Consider the following 21,738-nt stretch of genomic DNA (forward strand, 5'->3'; position numbering starts at 1 on the left):
CACTTCAGTGAAGAGAACCTGTCAGAGGGAGACTGATCACCTCCCCTCGCAACGGGTAGTATTTAAGTCCAAGCCATGGGTCTTGCGATTCATTGTAACAAGTAACAAGCAGTTTAACAAGTGAAATAACAGCAGATAAGTGATCGAAGTTTCAATAAAAGTGTTTATACAAAGTATCTTGTGCAGGTGTCTTTTGTCCGCCACGTCAGTTGACACCCTAGTTTGAGGGTCAACAATTATAAAACAAGAATTATCCAGTAACAAAGCAAAGCATCAACACACAAATTGAAATATGAAAATTCCCTTTTTTAAATACCCCCCCCCCCACACACACAAACACAAACACACTGGTTAAAGAGGAAAAAGAAATAAACTTTCTCAATAAAGCTCTTTTACAAAAAACAGACAAAAAAAAACTTTGGCCAAATACTTGATAATTCTTGAAGAAAATGGATGAGATATGTTGTGTCCCAAAATGGCATACAGTGTGGCATCCGAGAACATAGAGACGAGTCACTAGGATCTTTTCTGGAGCAGTTCTTTTCAGGCGGCGTCTAGGATTAATCCGGCAGTTTTTCCAGCTTCTCAGCAGAAAAGCGGCATCAGGGGTTGTAGCTCTCACACACACTCGATATGCAGCGTTTCACAGAGACAAGAGAAAGGAGGCAAGCTGGGTTCTTCTCTCTTGGCAGGTTGATCTCCAACTGCTTTCAACAACAGTCCACACCCCAACTGAACCAAAACAACATCTCAGAGCGAAACCAACTCTTGACCCTCATAAATCATGATGTCACTTCTCTGTTAACATCTCCCTCAAGTCACCAAGGTTTCTGTTGTTTATTGAGCTTAGGGCATGTGATATCCAGTAAAGGTTTGTTTTTATACAAGATCTCTCAATGACTCTTGTAAAAAACATCCATGGACTCTTGTCAGTTTTCCCAAATAAACCAATGTCCATAATCCTAAAATACGAATGCTCAAAAATATTTTTAAAAGAAGCACTTTCATAACAATATACTATATTTATATATTCCATTTCTGTTCAAGGTGTAATGTTACACAGACAGATGTACAAAGAATCATCATAGAATCATAGAATCACAGGAGGCGGTTATTTGGCCTGTTGTGTCTGTGCTCTTTGAAAGAGTTATCCAATTAGTCACACTCCCCTGTTCTGCACCATAGCTCTGCAAAATTTCTCTTTTCAAATATTTATCCAATTCTCCTTTGAAAGATATTACTGAATCTGCTTCCATCTCCCCTTTAGGCAGTGCATTCCAGATCATAACTCTCTGAATTTTCTTTTCAGGTTGCCTCTTGTTCTTTTGCCAATTGCCTTAAATTTGTGTCCTCCGCTTATACTGAATATACTCCATTTCAGTTTGAGGCCCAGATAGAATAGGCAAAAGTTTCCCAATTGGCACTGTTCCATAGAATTACATAGAAATTACACCACAGCACAGGACATTTGACCCAACAGGTCTACGCCAGTATTTATGCTCCACATGAGCCTCCTCTCACCTGATTTCAACTCACCCTATCAACATATTATATCATTCCTATGCTTCATTCTGTTTCATGTATTACAGAAGGCATGCTAACAGTTTAAATTGGGAGATCGCCCAAAGGTGAGAACTTTGCCTACCTTAAGATTGTCAGGTAACTCTGTACGACCAGCATAGCCAGGGTTCATGGTAATGAAGACAGCACAAGATGGTACCAGTGTGATCTCAACCCCTTCAAACATGAAACGATCAACCTGCAAAGACAATCAAAGCAGTGAGACAGAATGCTAGATCAACAAGGCTGTGAGTAATCACTTGCAGCACTTCAGTAAAACTCTTTATATTTTCAATGTGCTCATTCTTAGTTGCAATTGCAATCATTATAAAGACAGCACAACTTTGTCAATATTCATTGTTACAGCACATAAAAAACTGACACTGGTACATTCATCAAAAGTGAGGTACAGGGCTGGATTTTTAAAGCCCGCTGGGTTGGACAGGGGGTTGCGGGTGTGTGCCGATTTAAAGATCACGTTCTTGGAGGTTGGCACTGGGTCCCACCGCCTCCAGGATGCAAAGCCATTTTTAAAGGGGTGCCAGGAGGCAAAGAACAGCAACACTGCATGCCTCCAATTAAATGCCCGCTGAGCCCATTGAACAGCTCATGAACCAGCTTGTCAGCAGCAGTTTTCAATTTTTAAAGGACGAAAACATGGAGAACACCATGTCTGGAACATGGTAGGGTGTACAAGTTGTGAACACTGCAGGGCATCAGGGCTATGGGAAGGGCTGATTAAGATAATGCAGAGGCAAAAAAATAAAGTTCAGGTGCTCCAAAAGTAGCACAGAATAGCCATTGTTGGAGCTGTAAGAATTGCTTTTCTTAGTAGTGAGTGGCAAGAATCCCACTGGCATCACTGGGCACCTGGGGTTGGCAAGGAATGGCCCAGCGAACGCATGAAGCCCAGCTGAGGAAGGTCAGATGGGAACAGGTACTCTGACATTGGACAATGCAGCTAGGATGAGCAGCGGCAGATGCAACCTCCTGGACAGCAGAAGGCCAGAGGAGCAAAGCAGGGGACTACAAAGGGATGAAGGCATTACCTGAGACATCAGGTCTACTGCCCAAGAGTCAGCTACCTGCAAATGACAGAGTGCCAGTGTCGTAGGAGGCTGCGCCTATCCAGGCGATGGTCTCAGTCCTGTGTGTTCTGACCGGAGGCCTCGCAGTACCCATGGCAGTCCCTTACCTGTAGTCATCAAGGTCACCATCGCCCTGAATTTCTATGTAACCGGCTCGTTCCACGCTGCGAACATAGCTGGCATCTCTCAATTGGCAACTCACCATGCCATCGCAGGTGACGGATGCCATATTCTGGAGAACAGGGGACTACATCCACTCTGGCACAGATGGGCAGCACAGGCACAGAGGGTTTTGTGCTTTGCCACCATCAGTGGATTCCCTCAGGTCCAAGTGGTCATCAATTGCACCCACGTAGCCATGAAGGCACTGACAGACCAGCCAACCAGATTCCTGAACAGAAAGGGCTACCATTCATTGAATATCCAGCTGGTCTGTGATCATGGGAAGCAAATCTTGCAAGAGTGCGCCAGATTCCCAGGCAGCTGTCAGAACTTCTTCATTTTGTGAAAGTCCCAGGTGCTGCACCATTTCAGGCCCACATCCAGACTCTGTGGGTAAGGGTTATCCCTAAGGAAGTGGTTTCTGATGCCCATTTGAAACCCAGACACGTATGGGACGAGGCACTACAACCAGAGCCATCTTCTAAAACAGACCTGCATTGGACAGACCATTGATCTCTTGAAGATGCACTTCCATTGTCTTGACTGGTTGGGTGGTGCCCTCCAGTATGAGCTGCCAGAGTCTCCCGTATCATGGTTGTTTGCTGCGCCCTGCACAACATGACACTGGGCAGAGGTCTGGAGATGGATAAGGAGGAGGATCGGAATGCCATTCTACCTCGAAGCAGGACTGGGAGGAGGAAGAAGAGGAGGAGAAAGGGATAGCTCCAGAGGTGGCCAGCACCCAGGCAGCGAAAGACACCCGGCCATGCTGTCTCAGACCTCCGGGTGAACTCCAGACTGGCATGGCATCAAACGCAGATTCAGCAGTGCTTCAACTGATCTCCCCTGAACCCTTACGGCTGATGACCCCACAACTCACCTTCCAACATAGAAAGCTATTTCACCGTTATGGCCATGAACATGCAGATGAAGGGTCCTCCATCCACCAATGTCCAACATCACAAGGCAGGGGCACATAACATTCTCAGGGTCCCACATCCCTGCCACCTGCCCCACAATGCGACGTCTGCTTTTTGGGATGAGACACGACAACACACCTGTCAAAGTGATGAAATAAAGATGCTATATTTTGAGGCAAACAAAATGACAGATGTAGACAAAAGCATCCAGGTGACCAATTAAGTGAATTTAATGCCGTGAGGGGTGCCTTCCTCTCCTGAACACTTCTATGGGGTGCTCCCCCTATGGCAGAGGATGAGGTGGAGGCAGACTGCTCCCTAATCTCTGGCTGATATGCCCATGGCTTCCATCCTCATCTTGGAGGTGCCCTTGGGGGCTCCGCCACAGGCTGCTGCGCCTGAATCATAGCAGGGGCTGCATCTGTCACAGGGCCCTGGTACACAGATGGTTCTTGAGCCGGAGGGGTTGAGGGGCTGAAGTGTGACACTGGTGTCCCCTGAGGGATGGTCCCTTTGTCTGCCGCTAGGACCATCTCAGCCTTTTCGTGACGCACGTGGATGCTGGAAGTGGCCACCAACTGGAACACAGCTGGCATCTATTCCAAGCACCTTTGCACCATCAGCCACACTGAGCGGTCAATGATACAGAAAGTTTCACTCCTTCTGTGCATATCAGTGCACTGGTCCTGCACCCACTCAGAATTGTGCTGCATTTAGCTTTTCAGGATATTGCCTAATCTCTCAATGGAGGAACTTATATGGTCAAATCCCTGAGTCAAGTCAAAGGACAAGGTCTCCTCCATTGCCATGGCTCCTCAAGGCCTCAGGGAACTCTGACAAACAGGAACTTATCTGCCTCTGGTTCTCAGAGAAAGTCCTCCCCTTGTCAGTGACACTCGAGACCCAGCATCTTCGCCCAGCAGCTAACTCTGCCTCACCCTCCTCCTCCTGCTCACGCGTGCTGTAATGTTCACCCAGTGCTTCCCTTTCTGTGCTAATCTGTGGTCCAACTGAGGTGATTGTCTCTATGTTGATGGTAGGTGCTGAGGTATGATGCGATGGTGCAGGTTCCGTGGACTCCCTGCGCTGTTCAGGATGGCAGCGCCAATATGGCAGGTCCACTTCGGTGCTGCTCTGCAACTGGCCCCGAGGGAAAAAATGGTGATGAGAACTGGTCCTATTCAACATAGGGCCCCAGCATAACACATCCCCTCAGACGACAGTGGTCTAAGATTCATAGCTCACATTGCGCAGGAATCTCCTCCATGCCCTTCGCCTCACAAAACAACTATGCAATGACACTGTTGCTCATGGTCTCCCGTCTCGCCATCTCCCACTGACCGCCTAGATGGCATCCAGATGATCTCCAGTGCTGCCTCCTCCACTGTTGTCAGAGTGTGAAGCTGGGCCGCTCCACCTTCCGTTCTGGCCATCTCCCATGTATTATGGGCTCTCTTCTCCAGCAGGATGAGAGGAGAAAGATTCATGAGTTGGCTGACTTCCCTCATCTCTTCCAGCATGACATACACTTTGGCTGATGCTCCCCTCAGTGATGTCCCCATCTGAATTTCACTCAATATGCGAGGATGGCTGTGTCTCAGTGTTGCTACCGTTCACTTACTCTGACAATGTGAGGGAGAACTATAGACATTCTGTGAGGTCAGCTTGTGCGCTTTCTGGCGCTTAGAGAGTTGGTGCCCAATGAACCGGGAGCCGCTGGCCACTCACCTCACCAGATCACAAAAGGTTTTTGAACCTTTTACCACAATGGACCCAGGTCTTTCTCGTGGGTCCTCGGCTGCTGACCTCCGTGGCCACCTCCATCCATGCCCTCAGTCTCGCTGGGAGGATTTCTCCTTCCTGATGCCACGAGGAACAGCTCTCTCCTCTCTGACACTGCATCAATTAGTGCCTGCGGGCAGGCATCAGAGAAACGGGGTGCTACCTGGGGACACATAGCCATGCCCACAGAGGACCTCTGATCTCTCTGGTGCCACATCACTGAAGGCAACAGTAAGCCCAGTCATGGCTGCCACTTGCCTTTAAAACTTCTCTCAGTGACCTGCTCCTGCCTCCAGGATGATTCCAGTGTCTCCAATTGGGCGCTGGACTCGCACCCAGGTCAATTAACTTATTTCCATTTAAAAATAGCGCCAAGTCACCGGGGTCAGGACCTGGAAATGTTCCAAGTATCAGTTTCCCAACCCCTAAATGAAAATTCAGCCTACAGTGTCTGCTCTACCTATGGAGATGCTGGACAAATTATTACAGGCTCCTCTATTATCTAAACAACTCTTCACTGTGAAATATCAGCTCTTCTGCTATGGTTGGGATTAAATTTACAGGTACTCAATACATCACAGGTTGTGAGTGAACTGTCAGGTTCTATCTGTTATACTATTTCATCAAACATGTCTGAAAAACATAGGGGTATATTTTCCTGCAGTTACTAAAGTGAATGAACAAGTCAATGAAAATATGAAATGGCTTTCCAGAGTGCTAATACAAGCTGGTCCATGACTGTAGGATAAGGGGGTGCAGGTTCAAGTTATCAAAAGGCATCGACTGCTGGAAACAGTTTCTCCTAATTTACTCTACATGATTTTGAATACCCCTAGCAAAATCTCCTCTTAACATTCTTTGCTCTAAGGAGAACAACCCCAGCTTCTATAGTCTCTCCACATAACCAAAGTCCCTCATCCTTGGTCCCATTCTAGTAAATCACCCTTCCAAAAGTGTGTGCCCAGAATTGAACACAACACTCCAGCTGAGCCCGAACCAATGTTTTAGAAAGGTTTAGCATAACTTCCTTGCTTTTGTACTCTCTTCCTCTATTAATAAAGCCGAGTCCCATGCGCTTTTTAAAACAGCCTTCTCAACTTGTCCTGCCACTGTCAAAGATTTGTGTACATACACCCCCAGAAACATAAAAAAATCAAAATACTAACATGAAGCACCAACCATAAAACACTCCAAAAAGTGACTGTGGAATAAAGTAAAATCTCATTTTGCCTCTCTTGCTGGTTTCCAGCTTAGTTCCTCCACCCCAAGCCTTCTTCATCCCCCCTTCCTGTCTATCTGATCTCAATATTTTTCTCCTTCATTCCTCCACATCTGCTTTATCTTTTGATTTCCTTCAGGCTTCTACTTCTTCTGGCTTGGTTCTTATCCTGCTCTATTTTCTATTTCTTTTCCTCACCCACTACAGATGTCAGTTTAGGTCAGAGAGCACAGCAGCTGCAGGAACTCTGGTCCACTGTTAGACAGTAACTGAGAATTGACCTCTGGTCATTGGCAACAGCACCAGTGAAAAACCAGCGCCTGGCTTTGGATGGTTTATTTTTACATGCTCTTGAGATGGATGTTGAAAAGGCCACATTCATTATCCATCTCTAGGTGACTTGAAAAGGTGATGGCAGAGATTTGAAGATCAGCCTCAGGTTGCTGCACTACTGGGACTTGAGGCTCATCCTTTCTCTTGAGAGGGACATTCTCATAGAATCATAAAGAGATGCAGTGGTTTTTGTCGAGGTTCATCCCAAGCAGCTCTGTAACACAGGAGTCTGTGCTCTATGGGCTGTTCCCAGGGACGCACACAGAGACAAACATCAACTGCTGCTGGAGGACTATCAATTCGGTGAAAGACGCCCTTTGGTCTGCCCGGAACTTGCTGGTCTTCCAGCGCAAAGAGTTGTCCACGACCGAATGTTGCAGACTGGCACATTCCAAGGTCCAGGACTACGTGCTGAGGGACGCACTAAAGCTTGGGGCAGCCACAGCAAAGGCTCAATGGGGAAAGACCACAGTGTAAGGTCCCCCCACCAAGCTGAACTGAGGGGCTGGATCCATGGGAAACCGCTCGAACTGTATCGGAGAAAATTTGTGTGCTGTAAATGTAAAAATGTATATGGCATGACAATGAAATGGAAGGGTTTTGAGGCAACTCATGATTGTATAGAAGGAAACTGATCACCTTTGCACTGTTTGTATTTTTTGACTTGATGCTGTTTTAAACTGTTTGGGAATGTAATTTTTTACAGATTTTTATGAATAAAGTACATTTTGGAAATAAAAAAAAAATTCTCATAGAATCAGAGAAACATATGGCACAGAAGGAGGGCATTCAGCCTATCGTGCTTGTACAGGCTCTTTGAATGAGCAGTCGTGCTTGGTCCCACATCCCCACTTTTTGCCTAGCACCCGGTTCCTCATCCTCAAGTGCCTGCCTAAATCCCTTCCACCACCTTTTCAAGTAGAGCATTCTAGCACCCAACAACTCTCTGAGTGAAAACAATTATCCTCATCTCCTCTCTCTATCTTTTTCCAATGATTTTGAATCTATGATCTCTAGTTATTGACCCTCACTCCAGAGGGTACATTTTTCCCCTATTCACTCCAGCAAAACCTCTCTTCATCTTGAAAGCCTCTATTCGGTTACCTCTTAACTTTCTCTGTTCCAAGAAGTTTTCCAACCTCTCCTCATAACTGAAGTCCCGCATCTGTGGTAGCATCCTGGTAAACCTTCTCTGAAGATTTTTTGACACCTTTACATCTTTCCTGAAATGTGGTGTCCAGAATTGTCCACAATACTCTAGCTGAGGCCTAAACAGTTCTAGCATAATCTCTTTGCTTTTATATTCTAGTCAGCTATTTATAGGTGTTCCATCAGGGGTGTAGCAACAGGTGTCAGTTCTCACATTCAATGCAAAAATCCTCTTAAAGATGCAAGGTTTCTGCAATTTCAGGGTTTCTTCAAAAATGCAGGAGGCAACAGTACCACTTCATACAAGCTTTTGCTTTTCAAGAGCAAAGCTTCTTTACAGAGAGGTAATACTTATCTGGTTTTTCTTTTGATCTCCAGGCAGGTCCAAATTAAATTCCAATTGTCTGCTTTAGTCCAAACCCACTGGCTTTTAAAGTTCAAAAATGAAACTAAAATTTTCCAGAAACAAGTCACATGGTCCCCATAAATCACTCCTTGTCACAACAGAGGGTAGCTCTTAGGTCAAACCCCCTGCTGATTTCCTTGAAATTACCTAGTTTCCAGTATTTGTTTACTGGTCAAAACCAGGAACCTCTTGCTGACCTTGCTTTTTTTTAAAAAAAACATCCATAAAATTCAGCTACCTCCAGATGTTTCAATATTCACTGAAATCCTTTTCAGTTTTAAAAAAAATATAGATTCTCAAGTTTTAGCAAAAAATATGGACTCTCAATGACAACATCTGCTTAAGAAGAAAAAATGAAGGCAGAACACATGAATTGAAGAAAACGCTTTGATTCTACTAAAAACCCACTCTGACTTAAAATCCATCCTGAAGATCTGGAGCTTCTCTGAAGTGGGGGCAGTTACCAGAAAATGGGCTTTTGACCCATTGGCAGAAGCCAACGCTAATCAGGACACAGAAAACAGTACTTCACTGCCCACTTCTGTCAGAAGACTAACCAGGTTGCAGGAAAGTAACTCAAATCTTTTAATGAAGAACTAATTTGGTAAATCTAAAAAGTAGTTATCACTCTCAGCCAGATTAATCACAAACTTTCATAAGGACACCATTTGAAGTTAGTCCCAAGGGTCATCACTTATGTACTTGTACTTATTCAAGACTGTGTACTACTTATATTTGCTGTCATTTAAGATTTATATGTCAGGGCTTACTGGGACTCAAACCCACTGGTTAGACAAAGTAAAAGTGTGCTTTTACTGATGCTGTTAGATTGTGCTGACTATTATATATTAAATTTGTTCTATGTGAATCTTGCTGTATTCAGAAAACCCATTACATTAACTGTGGTAGCAGTTACATTTGTAGGAGGTATTCTGACAGTTTTCAATGTTAAATGGTGTCATACCTTGCCCGTCAGATACACCTAGATTAATGACCAACATAGTAGCTGCTATTTGTGCAGGTGTGTATCTGGTTAGTTTGTTACACTGTAGTTAATCTATGGGTTTTGTGAAAAGGTTTAAGCTGGTTTTCTAATCCTTGGTTTTTAATTAGGAAGGTTTAGATTTTTAAAAATTTAACATGAATTTATTTCTTATATATTTCTCTTTTCATTATATGAAGTTTGTCATTCTCCTCTTAATTTGTGTGGTTCCAATATTTTTTCAAAAGATTTTCATTGTCTACATTCCTGCACTTATTTATATAAATTTAATACATTTTAAATTATTAATTCTGGATAAAATACTATCAAAAACATTTTTTTTCATTTTCTCCTGTCTTTTCAGTCTGCTTTCTGTGATCTGATTTGTGGGTTTCTTTTTTGAGGACATCAAAAAATTCCCATTGTTGGAACCACCAGAGAAATTTCACAAATACAGATAGTTATAATTGCCGCATCGAAAGATACAGGTCGATCACCAACTAGGAACAATAGGCCAAATGCAGACACAGTTAACTGCAACGGATCTTCACATTTGTCCAACACACTTAGAAGAACACCAACAGGAACTTCACAGGACAGAGGTGGTTTAACACCAAGAGATCTACTTCATATCTAAACAGATGAAGTTTTGATGAGTGGGTTGGATAAATGAAAAGTTAATTTGCATACCAAGGATATAAGTAATTTCATTTTTTCCATATTTTTGAAGAATGGAGATTAGTTTTTTTCAAATCTTATTCTTGTAACCAATGTTTCATAAAATGCATTTGGTGCTCAATTTATTATGTTTTTAGGATAGGAATTCATTTCTGCTGATCTGTATCATTTTAATTGGTGCATTTTTAATATTTTTCAAAAAAATACATGTCTTCATTCATATATTTGTAGAATTGTAATCTATTTTAAATAGCTTGTCAATAAAATTTATTACAAAACAATATTTTTTTTAAATCTCTTTTTTTTTACAATCTTTTTTCTGTCACTTGAGTTGAAATTGGTATCATTATGGAACAATACTAGGTGGGCTGGATAATTTAAGCAAGTTCATTTTACTACTGGATTATGTTTGCAGGCTGTGGTTCCATTATCCCTTATCCTCTAACTCTGCCTGAATACAATAATGGGTCTTGACTCTTGTGTACAACACCAAGGTAGACCAACTAGTCTTAAGAAAGACTTACCCTTTGTTGCTGAGCTTTCTGAATTGTTGTGATCTGCTGTGCCACCACAGACAAAACTTCAATATCAATACGATTAAACTCATCAAAGCAAGCCCAGGCTCCTGAACTGAAAAAACAACACAAGAAGCTTTTAGTTGGATTGTACTTATTGGGAAGGAAGATAGTAAACTGGCAAACCAGAATTAAAAGGATAAAGAATGGTTGAGAGGTCTGCAATGTGAAATTTCACATTCAGACATATCCCAAGAGAGAGATGGAATTCAAAAGATAGAGATTTCTGTGTTCTAAATGCAAACAGGTGGATGCACTTCCAAAGATAGTTGCTGAAATATCGGACAATCCCCTCATTCCAGGAATCAATCTAGTGAATCGTTGTTGCACTATCTCTAATGCAAGTACATCCTTCCTTAAGTAATGAGAGGTGAACAGTACTCCAGATGCGTTCTCACCAAGGCCCTGTATAACTGCAGTGAGACTTCTCTACTCTTACACTCCAATCCCATTGTAATAAATGCAAACATACCATTTGCTTTCCTAATTGCTTTCTACACCTGCATGTTAACTTTCAGTGGTTTGTGTATAGGGCAACCAAGAATACCAACATTTCCCAGTCTCTCACTATTTAAAAAAATTCTGCCTTTCTATTTTTCCTACCAAAGTGGATAACTTCACATTTCCCCACATTATATTCTACCTGCCATATTCTTGCTCATTCACATAACCTGTTTAAATGCTTTTGCATCCTCTTTGCATCCTCCTTACAGCTTACTTCCCACTTAGCAGTGTATCATCAGCATTCCTGGATACATTACACACAATCCCCTCATATAAGTCATTGATACAAATTGTAAATATCTGAGACCAAGCATTAATCCTTGCAGTACCTCACTAGTTGCAGCCAGTCAACCCAACAAATGACCCATTTACTCCTACTCTGATTTCTGTCTGATAACCAATCTTCAATCCATGCTAATATATTACCCCAGTCCCATGAGCCCTAATTTTGTCTAATAACCTAATGGCCGGAATTTTACACCGCCCCAGCGAGTCGGATGGCGGTGGGGGTGGGGGGGGGGGGGGGGGGGGTGGGGTTGTTGTGGCATGGCATAAAATTGAGCAGGAGGCTCTGGGAGGCCTTACCCACCTGCTCCCGCCTCCGCCCCATTTAACGTGGGCCGGGGGGGTGCAAGAAACAGACCGCCCACCCCAGGCCAATCAAGGCGCTTAAGTGGCCACTTAACAGCCACTCAAGGGCCTTCACCTGCCTCCACGGGGATTTTACCCGTGGCAAGCTGGCATCCAGGACACATGAAAGGCTGCCTAGTGAAACCTGGTGGCCTCTCAGCGCACCGGGAGGGGGGGGGGGGTGGTGGTAGGGGGGCCCGGACAAACAGGCACAGGGTGCCCTATTAAAAGCCTTCCCCCCGCTTTCTCAACCATCCCCAGGACTTGAGACACCCCCACTTCCCCCCAAAGGACCATCATTGCCTTGCCGGGGCGTGACCGATTAGCCCAACGAGGCAACCCTAACTTACCTGGACTCCTGGCTCCATGTCCTCGGTTGGGCTGCAGTCCCAGTACGGCCACCGCTCCCGGTGGCACTGCTGGGACTAAGAGCTGGCAGCCCGATGATTGGCCGGCAGCTCAATGAGGTGGGGCTTCCTCCCTCAAGTGGGTGGAAGTCCCGCCTCAAAACAATTAAAACCCGGGGATCTGTAAAACGCAGGTCGGATCCCTGGCCGGGCGGATTCGGGTTCGCCACCGACTTTTACTTTGGTGGACAGCTCCCGTCCGCCCGAAGTAAAATCCGGCCCCTTGTGTGGCACCTTATTGAATACTTTTTGAATATCCAAATACACTATATCCACCAATTTCCCCTTATCCACCCTGCTAGTTACAGCATCAAAAAAACTCTAACAGTGGCGCAGTGGTTAGCACCGCAGCCTCACAGCTCCAGCGACCTGGGTTCAATTCTAGGTACTGCCTGTGTGGAGTTTGCAAGTTCTCCCTGTGACCGCTGGGTACTCCAGTTTCCTCCCACAGCCAAAGACTTGCAGGTTGATAGGTAAATTGGCCATTGTAAATTGCCCCTAGTAAATGTAGATGGTAGGAGAATAGTGGGGATGTGGTAGGGAATATGGGATTAATGTAGGATTAGTATAAATGGGTGGTTGTTGGTTGGCACAGACTTGATGGGCCGAAGGGCCTGTTTCAGTGCTGTATCTCTAAAAAAAAAAAGATTTGGCAAACACAATTTTCCTTTCATAAATATGGATTGACTCTTCCCAGTCATATTATAATTTTCTAAGTGTCCTGCTCTCATATCACTAACAATAGATTCCAGCATTTTTCCCACTACTGGTGTCAGACTAACTGGTCCATAGTTCCCTATTTTCTCTCTCCCTCCTTTCTTGAATAGCAGGTTACGTTTGCTCCCTTCCAATCCCCAGGGATTGTTCTAGAATCTAGCTTTTATCACAAGAGGATTTGAGTACAGGAGTAGTGAAGTCTTGCTTCAATTGTACAGAACCTTGGTTAGACCGTACTTGGAATACTGTGTGCAGTTTTGGTCCCCTTACCTTAGGAAGGATATTATTGCCATAGTGGGAGTGCAACGAAGGTTCACCAGATTTGTTCTTGGGATGGCGGGATTGTCCTATGAAGAGAGATTGGGGAAACTGGGCCTGTATTCTCTAGAGTTTCGAAGAATGAGAGGTGATCTCATTGAAACCTACAAAATACTTAGGGATAGACAGGGTAGATGCAGCTAAGATGTTTCTCCTGGTTGGGGAGTCTAGAACCAGGGGATACAATTTCAAAATAAGGGGAAGCCACTTAGGACTGAGATGAGGAGAAATTTCTTTACTCAGAGAGTTGTGAATCTTTGGAATTCTCTACTCCAGAGGGCTGTGGAAGCTCAGTCATTGAGTATGTTTAAAGCAGAGATTGACAGATTTCTAAATACAAATGACATAAGGAGAAACGAGGATAGTGTGGGAAAAAGGTATTGAAGTGGATGATCAGCCATGATCATATTGAATGGCGGGGCAGGCTTGATGGGCTGAATGGCCTACTCCTATGTTCGTATGTTCCTAGAATTATGGAAGATCAAAACCAATGGATCCATATCTCTGTAGCCACCTCTTTTAAAACCCAAGGCTGTAAGCCATCAGGTCCAGGAGATTTAATTAAAAGCAAAAAACTGTAGATGCTGAAAATCTGAAATATAAACAAAAAGTGCTGGGAAATACTCAGCAGGCCTGGCAGCATCTGTGGAGAGAGAAGCAAAGTTAACATTTCAGGTCAGTGACCTTTCATCAGAACAGGTCCAGGAGATTTGTCGGGTTTTAGTGCCATTAATTTCTCCACTACTATTTTTTTATTAAGCCATCAGGTCCAGGAGAATTTCTGTAAGTTTCTCATTTTCACTAGACTCTTGGTTCCCTTCTATTTACGGAATGTTTTCTGTGCCTTCTCCCATGAAGACAGATACAAAGTATTCGTTAACGTCTGTCATATTCTTATTCCCCATTATAATTTCTCCTGTCTCTGCCTCTACTTTTGCTAATCTCTTCCTTTTTCCAGACCTATAGAGGTTTTTATAATCTGTTGTATGTCTCTGGCTTGTATACTCTCATACCCGATCTTCTCTTTCTTTATCAATTTCTTGGCCATCCTTTGCTGAATTTTAAAATCATCCTTATCCTCAGGCTTACTACTCTTTTTGACAACATGATAAGCCTTATCCTTTAATACTATCTTTAACTTCCATTGCTAGCCATGGTTGGATCATTTTTCCCATGAGGTTTTTATTCCTTAAGGGAATGTATATTCATTGTGAATTACACATTAATTCTTTAAATGTTTGCCATTGCTTGTCTACTGTCATATCGTTTAATATACTTTCCAAATTTATCTTAGCCAACTTGCCTTCCTACCTATGTAGTTTGCATTGCTCAGATTTAAGACCCATGTTTCAGGCTTAACTAATTCTCTCTCAAACTCAACATAAAGTTCTAGCATATTATGACCACTTGTCCCCAGAGGCTCCTCTACTACAAGCTTTTTAATTAACCTTGTCCAGGTTAATAACTGACAGTATTTCAAATGTGGTCACACTAATATTCTATACGAGGTCAGAGTAACTTCTTAAATTAAAGGTCACGTCCTCCTGAGATGGGCCCTAGTCTCTGATTAGTTCATTATACTAGTTACACTTGACTGAAAACTTCCCATGAGTGGTCAATAATCACACCCAGACCCATTTCCTCCTCTACCTTTACTAGTTACTTCATTTTATTGCATAAATATATTTTATGTTCCAAGGAGATAAACCATACATTTATCTACATTAAAATCCATTTAGCATCCATGGCACAGAGTGTGGGAACACCAGTATCTTGCACCACTGGCACCTTTCATCTCATACCTAAAATACGAACATACGAATTAGGAGCAGGAGTAGGCTACTTGGCCTCTCGAGCTTGCTCCGCCATTCAATAAGATCATGGCTGATTTGATTGGAACCTCAACTCCACATTCCTGCCTACCTCCGATAACCTTTCGCCCCTTGCTGATCAAGAATCTATGTACCTCTGCCTTAAAAATATTCAAAGATTCTGCTTACACTGCCTTTTGAGGAATAGAGTTCCAAAGATTCACAATCCTCTGAGAGAAAACATTTCTCCTCATCTCTGTCTTAAATGGACGGCCCTTTATTTTTAAACAGTGACCCCTAGTTTTAGATTCTCCCACAAGGGGAAACATCCTTTCCACATCCACCCCATGTTTCAATCAAGTCACCTCTTACTCTTCTAAATTCCAGTGGATACAAACCTAGCCTGTCCAATCTTTCCTCATAAAACTGCCCACCCATTCCAGGTATTAGTCTAGTAAACCTTCTCTGTACTGCCTCCAACAGATTTACGTCCTTCCTTAAATAAGGAACTGCACTGTACACAGTACTCCAGATGTGGTCTCACGAATGCCCTGTATAGCTGAAGCATAACCTCCTTGCTTTTGTATTCAATTCCCCTTGCGATAAACGATAACATTCCATTAGCTTTCCTAATTGCATGCTGTAGCTGCAGACTAACCTTTTGCGATTCATTCACTAGAACACCCAGATCCCTCTGCATCTCAGAGCTCTGCATCTCTCACCATTTAGATAATATGCTTCTTTTTTATTCTTCGTGCCAAAAAGGTCAATTTCACATCTTCCCACATGATACTCCATTTGCCAGGTCTTTGCCCACTCACCTAACCTATCTATATCCCTTCGTAGCTTCCTTACGTCCTCTTATCAACTTACTTTCCTACTTATCAGCAAATTTAGCAACCATACCTTCGGTCCCTTCATCTAAGTCATTTATATAAATTGTAAAACGTTGAGGCCCTAGCACTGATCCCTGCGGCACACCACTCGTTACGCCTTTCCAACCAGAAAATGACCCATTTATGCCTACTCTCTGTTTCCCATTAGCTAGCCAATCTTCTATCCATGCCGATATATGTTACCCCCTACACTATTTTCCACAATAACCTTTGATGTGGCACCTTACCAAATGCCTTCTGGAAATCTAAGTACAGTACATCCACCAGTTCCCCTTTATCCACAGCACATGTTACTTCTTCAAAGAACTCCAATAAATTGGCTAAACATGATTTCCCTTTCACAAAACCATGTTGACTCTGCCTGATTACCTTGAATTTTTATGTGCCCTGCAATAATGTCTTTAATAATAACTTCTAATATTTTCCCAACGACAGATGTTAAGCTAACTGGCCTGTAGTTTCCTGCTTTCTGTCTCCCTCCCTTTTTGAATAAAGGAATTACATTTGCTATTTTCCAATCTAATGGAACCTTCCCCAAATCTAGGGAATTTTGGAAAATTAAAACCAACGCATCAACTATCTCACTAGCCACTTCTTTTGAACCCTAGGATGAAGTCCATCAGGACCCAGGGACTTGTCAGCCCACAGCTCCAACAATTTGTTCAGTACTACTTCCCTGGTGATTGTAATGTTTTTGAGTTCCTCTCTCCCTTCCATTTCCTTATTTACAGTTATTTCTGGGATGTTACTTGTATCCTCTATGATGAAGACCGAAGCAAAATACCTGTTCAATTCATCTGCCATCACCTTGTTATCCCTTATTAATTCCCCAGTCTCAGTTTCTATAGGACCAACGCTCATTTTATTAACTCTTTTCTTTTTTTAAGTATCTATAGAAACTCTTACTATATGTTTTTATATCTCTAGCTAGCTTTCTCTAGTACTCTAATATTTCCTCCTTATCAATCTTTTAGTCATTCTTTGCTGTTTTGCATATTCTATCCAATCTTCTGACCTGCCACCCACCTTTGCGCAATTATATACTTTTTCTTTAAGTTTGATACTATCTTTAACATTTTGAGTTAACCACGGATGGTGGGTCCTCCCCTTGGAATTTTTCTTTCTCGTTGAAATGTATCTGTTCTGTGTATTCTGAAATATCCCCTCAAATGTCTGTCACCGCATCTCTATTGACCTATCCATTAATCTAATTTGCCAGTTCACTTTAGCCTAGCTCTGATTTCATGCCCTCATTATTGCCCTTATTTAAGTTTAAAATACTAGTCTTGGACCCATTCTTTTCTCCCTCAAACTGAATGCAAAATTCCATCATATTATGATCGCTGCTACCTTGGGGTGCCTTCATGATGAGGTCATCAATTAATCCTACCTTGTTGCACAATACCAGGTCTCATATAGCCTGCTCCCTGGTTGGCTCCAGAATGTGCTATTCTAAGAAACTGTCCTGAAAACATTCTATGAATTCCTCATCTAGACTTCCTTTGCCCATCTGATTTTTCCAGTCTATATTTAGATTAAAATGCCCCATGATTATTGCTGTACCTTTCTGACAAGCTCCCATTATTTCTTCCTTTATACTCTGTCCTATGGTGTGGTTACTGTTAGGAGGCCTGTACACCACTCCTATGAGTGACTTCTTGTCTTTATCATTTCTCATCTCTACCCAAATGGCTTCTATATCCTGGTTTCCTGAACTTAGGTCATTCCTCTCTAATGTGCTAATACGATCATTAATTAAGAGACCCACCCCACCACCTGCTCCTAGCTTCCTTTCTTTCCTAAATGTCATGTACCCTTCAATATTCAGGTCCCAATCTATGTCATCCTGCAGCCATGTCTCTGTAATGGTTTTCAGATCATACTTATTTATTTCTATTTGCGCTATCAGTTCATCTGTTTTGTTTCGAATGCCAAGTGCATTCAGATACAGAGCCTTTAGTTTTGTCCTTTTATTATTTTTGTAACGTCTAGTCTTGACTGCTGATTTACTTTGAGATTTGTACCTGGCCAAACCTTTAAGAAATTTGCCCATTGCTAAGAAGTCCAGCTGGTCAGAGCAGTTGAAAACGACGGTCTGTATTGCAAGGGCTTTACCCAAGTCTTTGGTAGTTTCAGTTTTCCCTGTGCCAGCAGGTCCAGCGGGAGCACCACCAAATTTAAGGTGCAAAGCACCAGTTAATGTGAGATAGCACCTAGAAACAGGAAGAAAAGTTTCAAACTCCATTAGAATGATACAACAGATAAAAGGAGCTCTAAATCATGATTTTGTGAAGTTGGAAGGTGACCTAGTGAAGGGGAATAAAAAGTATGTTCCATTTTACATCGAAGTCTCATATGGGATGAGTTCTTTGAAATGCCAATCTTCACCAAAATTGCTCTTTAAGATAACTCATGTACTCATGTAATATTTCCATTCACTACGCTTTAAATCCTTTTTCAGGTTGAAGAGAGGTAGTGAGAGAAATTCAACTCATGGCCACCCAATTTTCTGATGAAATACTGGTGTTTGAGCTGATTAATTTTCTGGTGCACCCAAAGGCACAGGTGACATTTAGCCATCCAGGGTGCCAACTGAAATAGGTGTTAGATTTGTTAACTATGGCAAACTTGGTTTCTATGCTAGCTGTAGGAACTGGATTGTGAAATTCAGGTACCAATGGGTGGAACATACATCACACACACTCTGCCTAGTCATACCATGCAGTCAGCAGCCTAAACAGCGATCCTCAAAAGAGATCTGTGAAAGGTTGCTCAAAGCAGGAGTGCTTCTCCTAGACTCACACGAAAATCCAAGCACACTGTTAGCCTGTTCAAGGTCCTTCTTGGAATCCTATCCTTTCCCAGAGACTCGACCTGCTGCCAGCTCAATATAGAAGCCAGCTAATTTCGCACACAAATATTAGACAAAAATATTTTTCGGCAATTTTTCTACAGTTGGTCATTACAGTATTTTTAATCAAACAAGGAGCGTAATGAAGACAGAGACCACTTGTCCATCTATAGAACAATCTTAATGAAAATGTTATGATTTTCTCAATAAAAAAAATTTTGACTATCCAAAATAAACATTTAAACAAAATTCAAAAAATAAAACTTATATTTCACAATAATATGATTAAAATTTGCCAGTTAAGTTGCCGTTTGTGCCCTTTAATCCCTTCATTAAAGTTTAAAGTTGAAGGTCTCAGCTGTTTTCAAAAATCCTGGGATTAGACTTGATATTTTTGTCCAGAGCTGGGAAATGTTCCGGCTAAATGCAGGTAGTGCAGTCTGACCAAGTGCATTGTATCTAATTTCCCAGTGTGCATCTGTTGAACTGATGAAATATTTTTCTTTAGATTATAGAACATATAGAACATAGAACATTACAGTGAACAACAGGCCCTTCGGCCCTCGATGTTGCGCCGACCTGTGAAACCATCTGATTCTAGCAGTTTAAAAACTATTTTCAGAAAAGTTAGATGAAATCTTTATTCAGGTAAAGTTTCCATTAAACTGGCATAATTAAATTAATCCCCAGACAGAAAGTCTTTCCCTATTCTAATTTGATTTATTTGAACTACTAAATTGAATGAATGGGAGGAGAATATGAAGTAGGTTCGTGGGAGGACCTCTGGCCTCTCAATGCTGCTTTGGAGTAAAGGATTCGGAATGAGGGAGGGGAGGATTAAGAATGAGGTAAATGACAGTTGGGAAACAGACAGGGGGTAGTTCAAAGGCGAAAAGGAAGGAGTAGTGTTGGGATGGAGTAGGGGAAGTGATGGGAGTGAAAGGGTGGTATGGAGGAGGCTGTGAGAAGGCAGAACGATAGCGATAGTGAGGGAGGTGGAGTAAATACATGCGATAGGATAGGGAATAGGAAAAAGCTGCTAAGGGCCACATTTTCCCTACAACCTCCAGCGTACGTGCTGCCGTCAGTCTCTCTTATGCTGCCAAACAACACCATGTTACCCATCACCTCTCACTGGAAAGAAGAGGCAGAGAACAACAACAATAACTTGTTTTTATATATCACCTTTAACGTAATGAAATGTCCTAAAGCGTTTCACAGGAGCATCACAAAAGAAGCAGAAGAAGACAGGGAGGTAAGTAAAAGAAGATGGGGAACTCGGCCCTTCGAGCCCGCTCCGCCACCCAACAGGTCCATGGCTGAACCGATTACTTCACATTTTCACCTACCCCCGATAACCACCCCTTTGCTTATCAAGAATCTATCTACCTCTGCCTTAAAAATATTCAAAGACTCTGCTTCCACTGCCTTTTGAGGAAAAGAATTCCAAAGACTCACAAACCACTGTGAGAAAAAGTTTCTTCTCATCTCTGTCTTAAATAGGCGACCCTTTTTTTTTTAAACAGTGACCCCTAGTTCTAGATTTCCCCACAAAGGGAAACATCCTCTCAGCATCAAACCTGTCAATCCTCTCAGAATCTTATGTCTTAATAAGGTCACCTCTCATTCTTCTAAACTCCAATGAGTATAGGCCCAACCTACTCAACCTTTCGTCATAAGACAACCCCTTCATCTCAGTCAATTTAAATTGATATAATTCTTGTATACTGCAAATTTCTATAAATCTATATAATAAAAGGGATCTTTTGATCTGAAACAAGTTGGATCAAGCCCTGGACTAGGCTTTTCTAGTTCTCAGGGATATGGTAGGGCCTCAACTGAAATTTTTCTCTATTTCCTTGTCAGCAGCCAGCTTGGTTGAGGGGCTCACTAGCTTTTGGGTGAGAAGGCCTGCAATGGAAGACTGCAGCCAGACAGTGGAGAGGAGGGAGATATGGGGCGGGATGGGAGGAGATGGGGTGGGGGGGTTGGATTACAGATTGGTAGGAGAGGTCGTGGGTCAGCCTGGAGATTGGGGGAGGTCAGTGGATCACAGGAGGGGAGTCTGCTATGGCATGTTAGCTTGAGGGGCTGAGAGGAGGGCTAGTGGGTGGGGTTGGAGGTAGGCACTCCTGCTCCTGACCCACTAGGGTTGCTGGAAAGTCACTTATGTGCTGGATCTGGTGGATCTTGCATCCCTTCAGATGCCCATTTCCTAAGCCCCAGGAATCCCAACCTACAGCTGTTAAATGTAAAAGTCTTAAAAATCTAAAACATGCAGCCTCATTAGCAGACTCAAATTGCTGACCCACCTTATCAACCTGCCCCAGTTAAACTGGAAGTATGCACGTTTGTGGCAGCTTGGAATCAGGTTTCATCCTAAGCCGGCCATCCCCACTCCCCGGCCCTCTCCCACCCATCCTGGGAGGTTAAAACTCCCCCCATGCCTCTATTTATAAAGTCAACGATTCTGTATGCTTTTCAACAGCCTTATCAACTTGTTCTGCCATCTTCTAAGATTTCTGTATGCAAACGCCCATGGCTCTCTGTAAAATTGTACCATTTAGTTCATATTGCCTATTCTCATTTTTCCAATCAAAAATGTATCACTTCACATTTCTCTGCATTAAATTTCATCTGCCATCAGTCTTCCCATTTTACCAGTCTGTGCCCTCCAAAAGTCTGTTACTATCCTCTTCACTGTTAACTATTTTTCTGGCTTCGTGTCATCTACAATCTTTGAAATTATG

The 21,738-nt window shown here is 42.8% G+C and overlaps 1 protein-coding gene across 1 annotated transcript in view; it reads right to left on the bottom strand.

The window, feature by feature from the left end:
- Positions 1 to 21,738, bottom strand: part of dnah1 (dynein, axonemal, heavy chain 1) — a 697,254-nt gene that overhangs the window by 433,701 nt on the left and 241,815 nt on the right. The window contains exons 29-31 of the mRNA XM_068051405.1: positions 18,162 to 18,350; positions 10,804 to 10,909; positions 1,646 to 1,759 (exon numbers count right to left, since the gene is read on the bottom strand). Of these exons, the coding sequence (XP_067907506.1) occupies positions 1,646 to 1,759; positions 10,804 to 10,909; positions 18,162 to 18,350 (409 nt within the window). The remainder of the gene's footprint in view (positions 1 to 1,645; positions 1,760 to 10,803; positions 10,910 to 18,161; positions 18,351 to 21,738) is intronic.

The sequence above is a fragment of the Heterodontus francisci genome, chromosome 19 (genome assembly GCF_036365525.1).
Source record: "Heterodontus francisci isolate sHetFra1 chromosome 19, sHetFra1.hap1, whole genome shotgun sequence".
NCBI classification, from domain to species: domain Eukaryota; kingdom Metazoa; phylum Chordata; class Chondrichthyes; order Heterodontiformes; family Heterodontidae; genus Heterodontus; species Heterodontus francisci.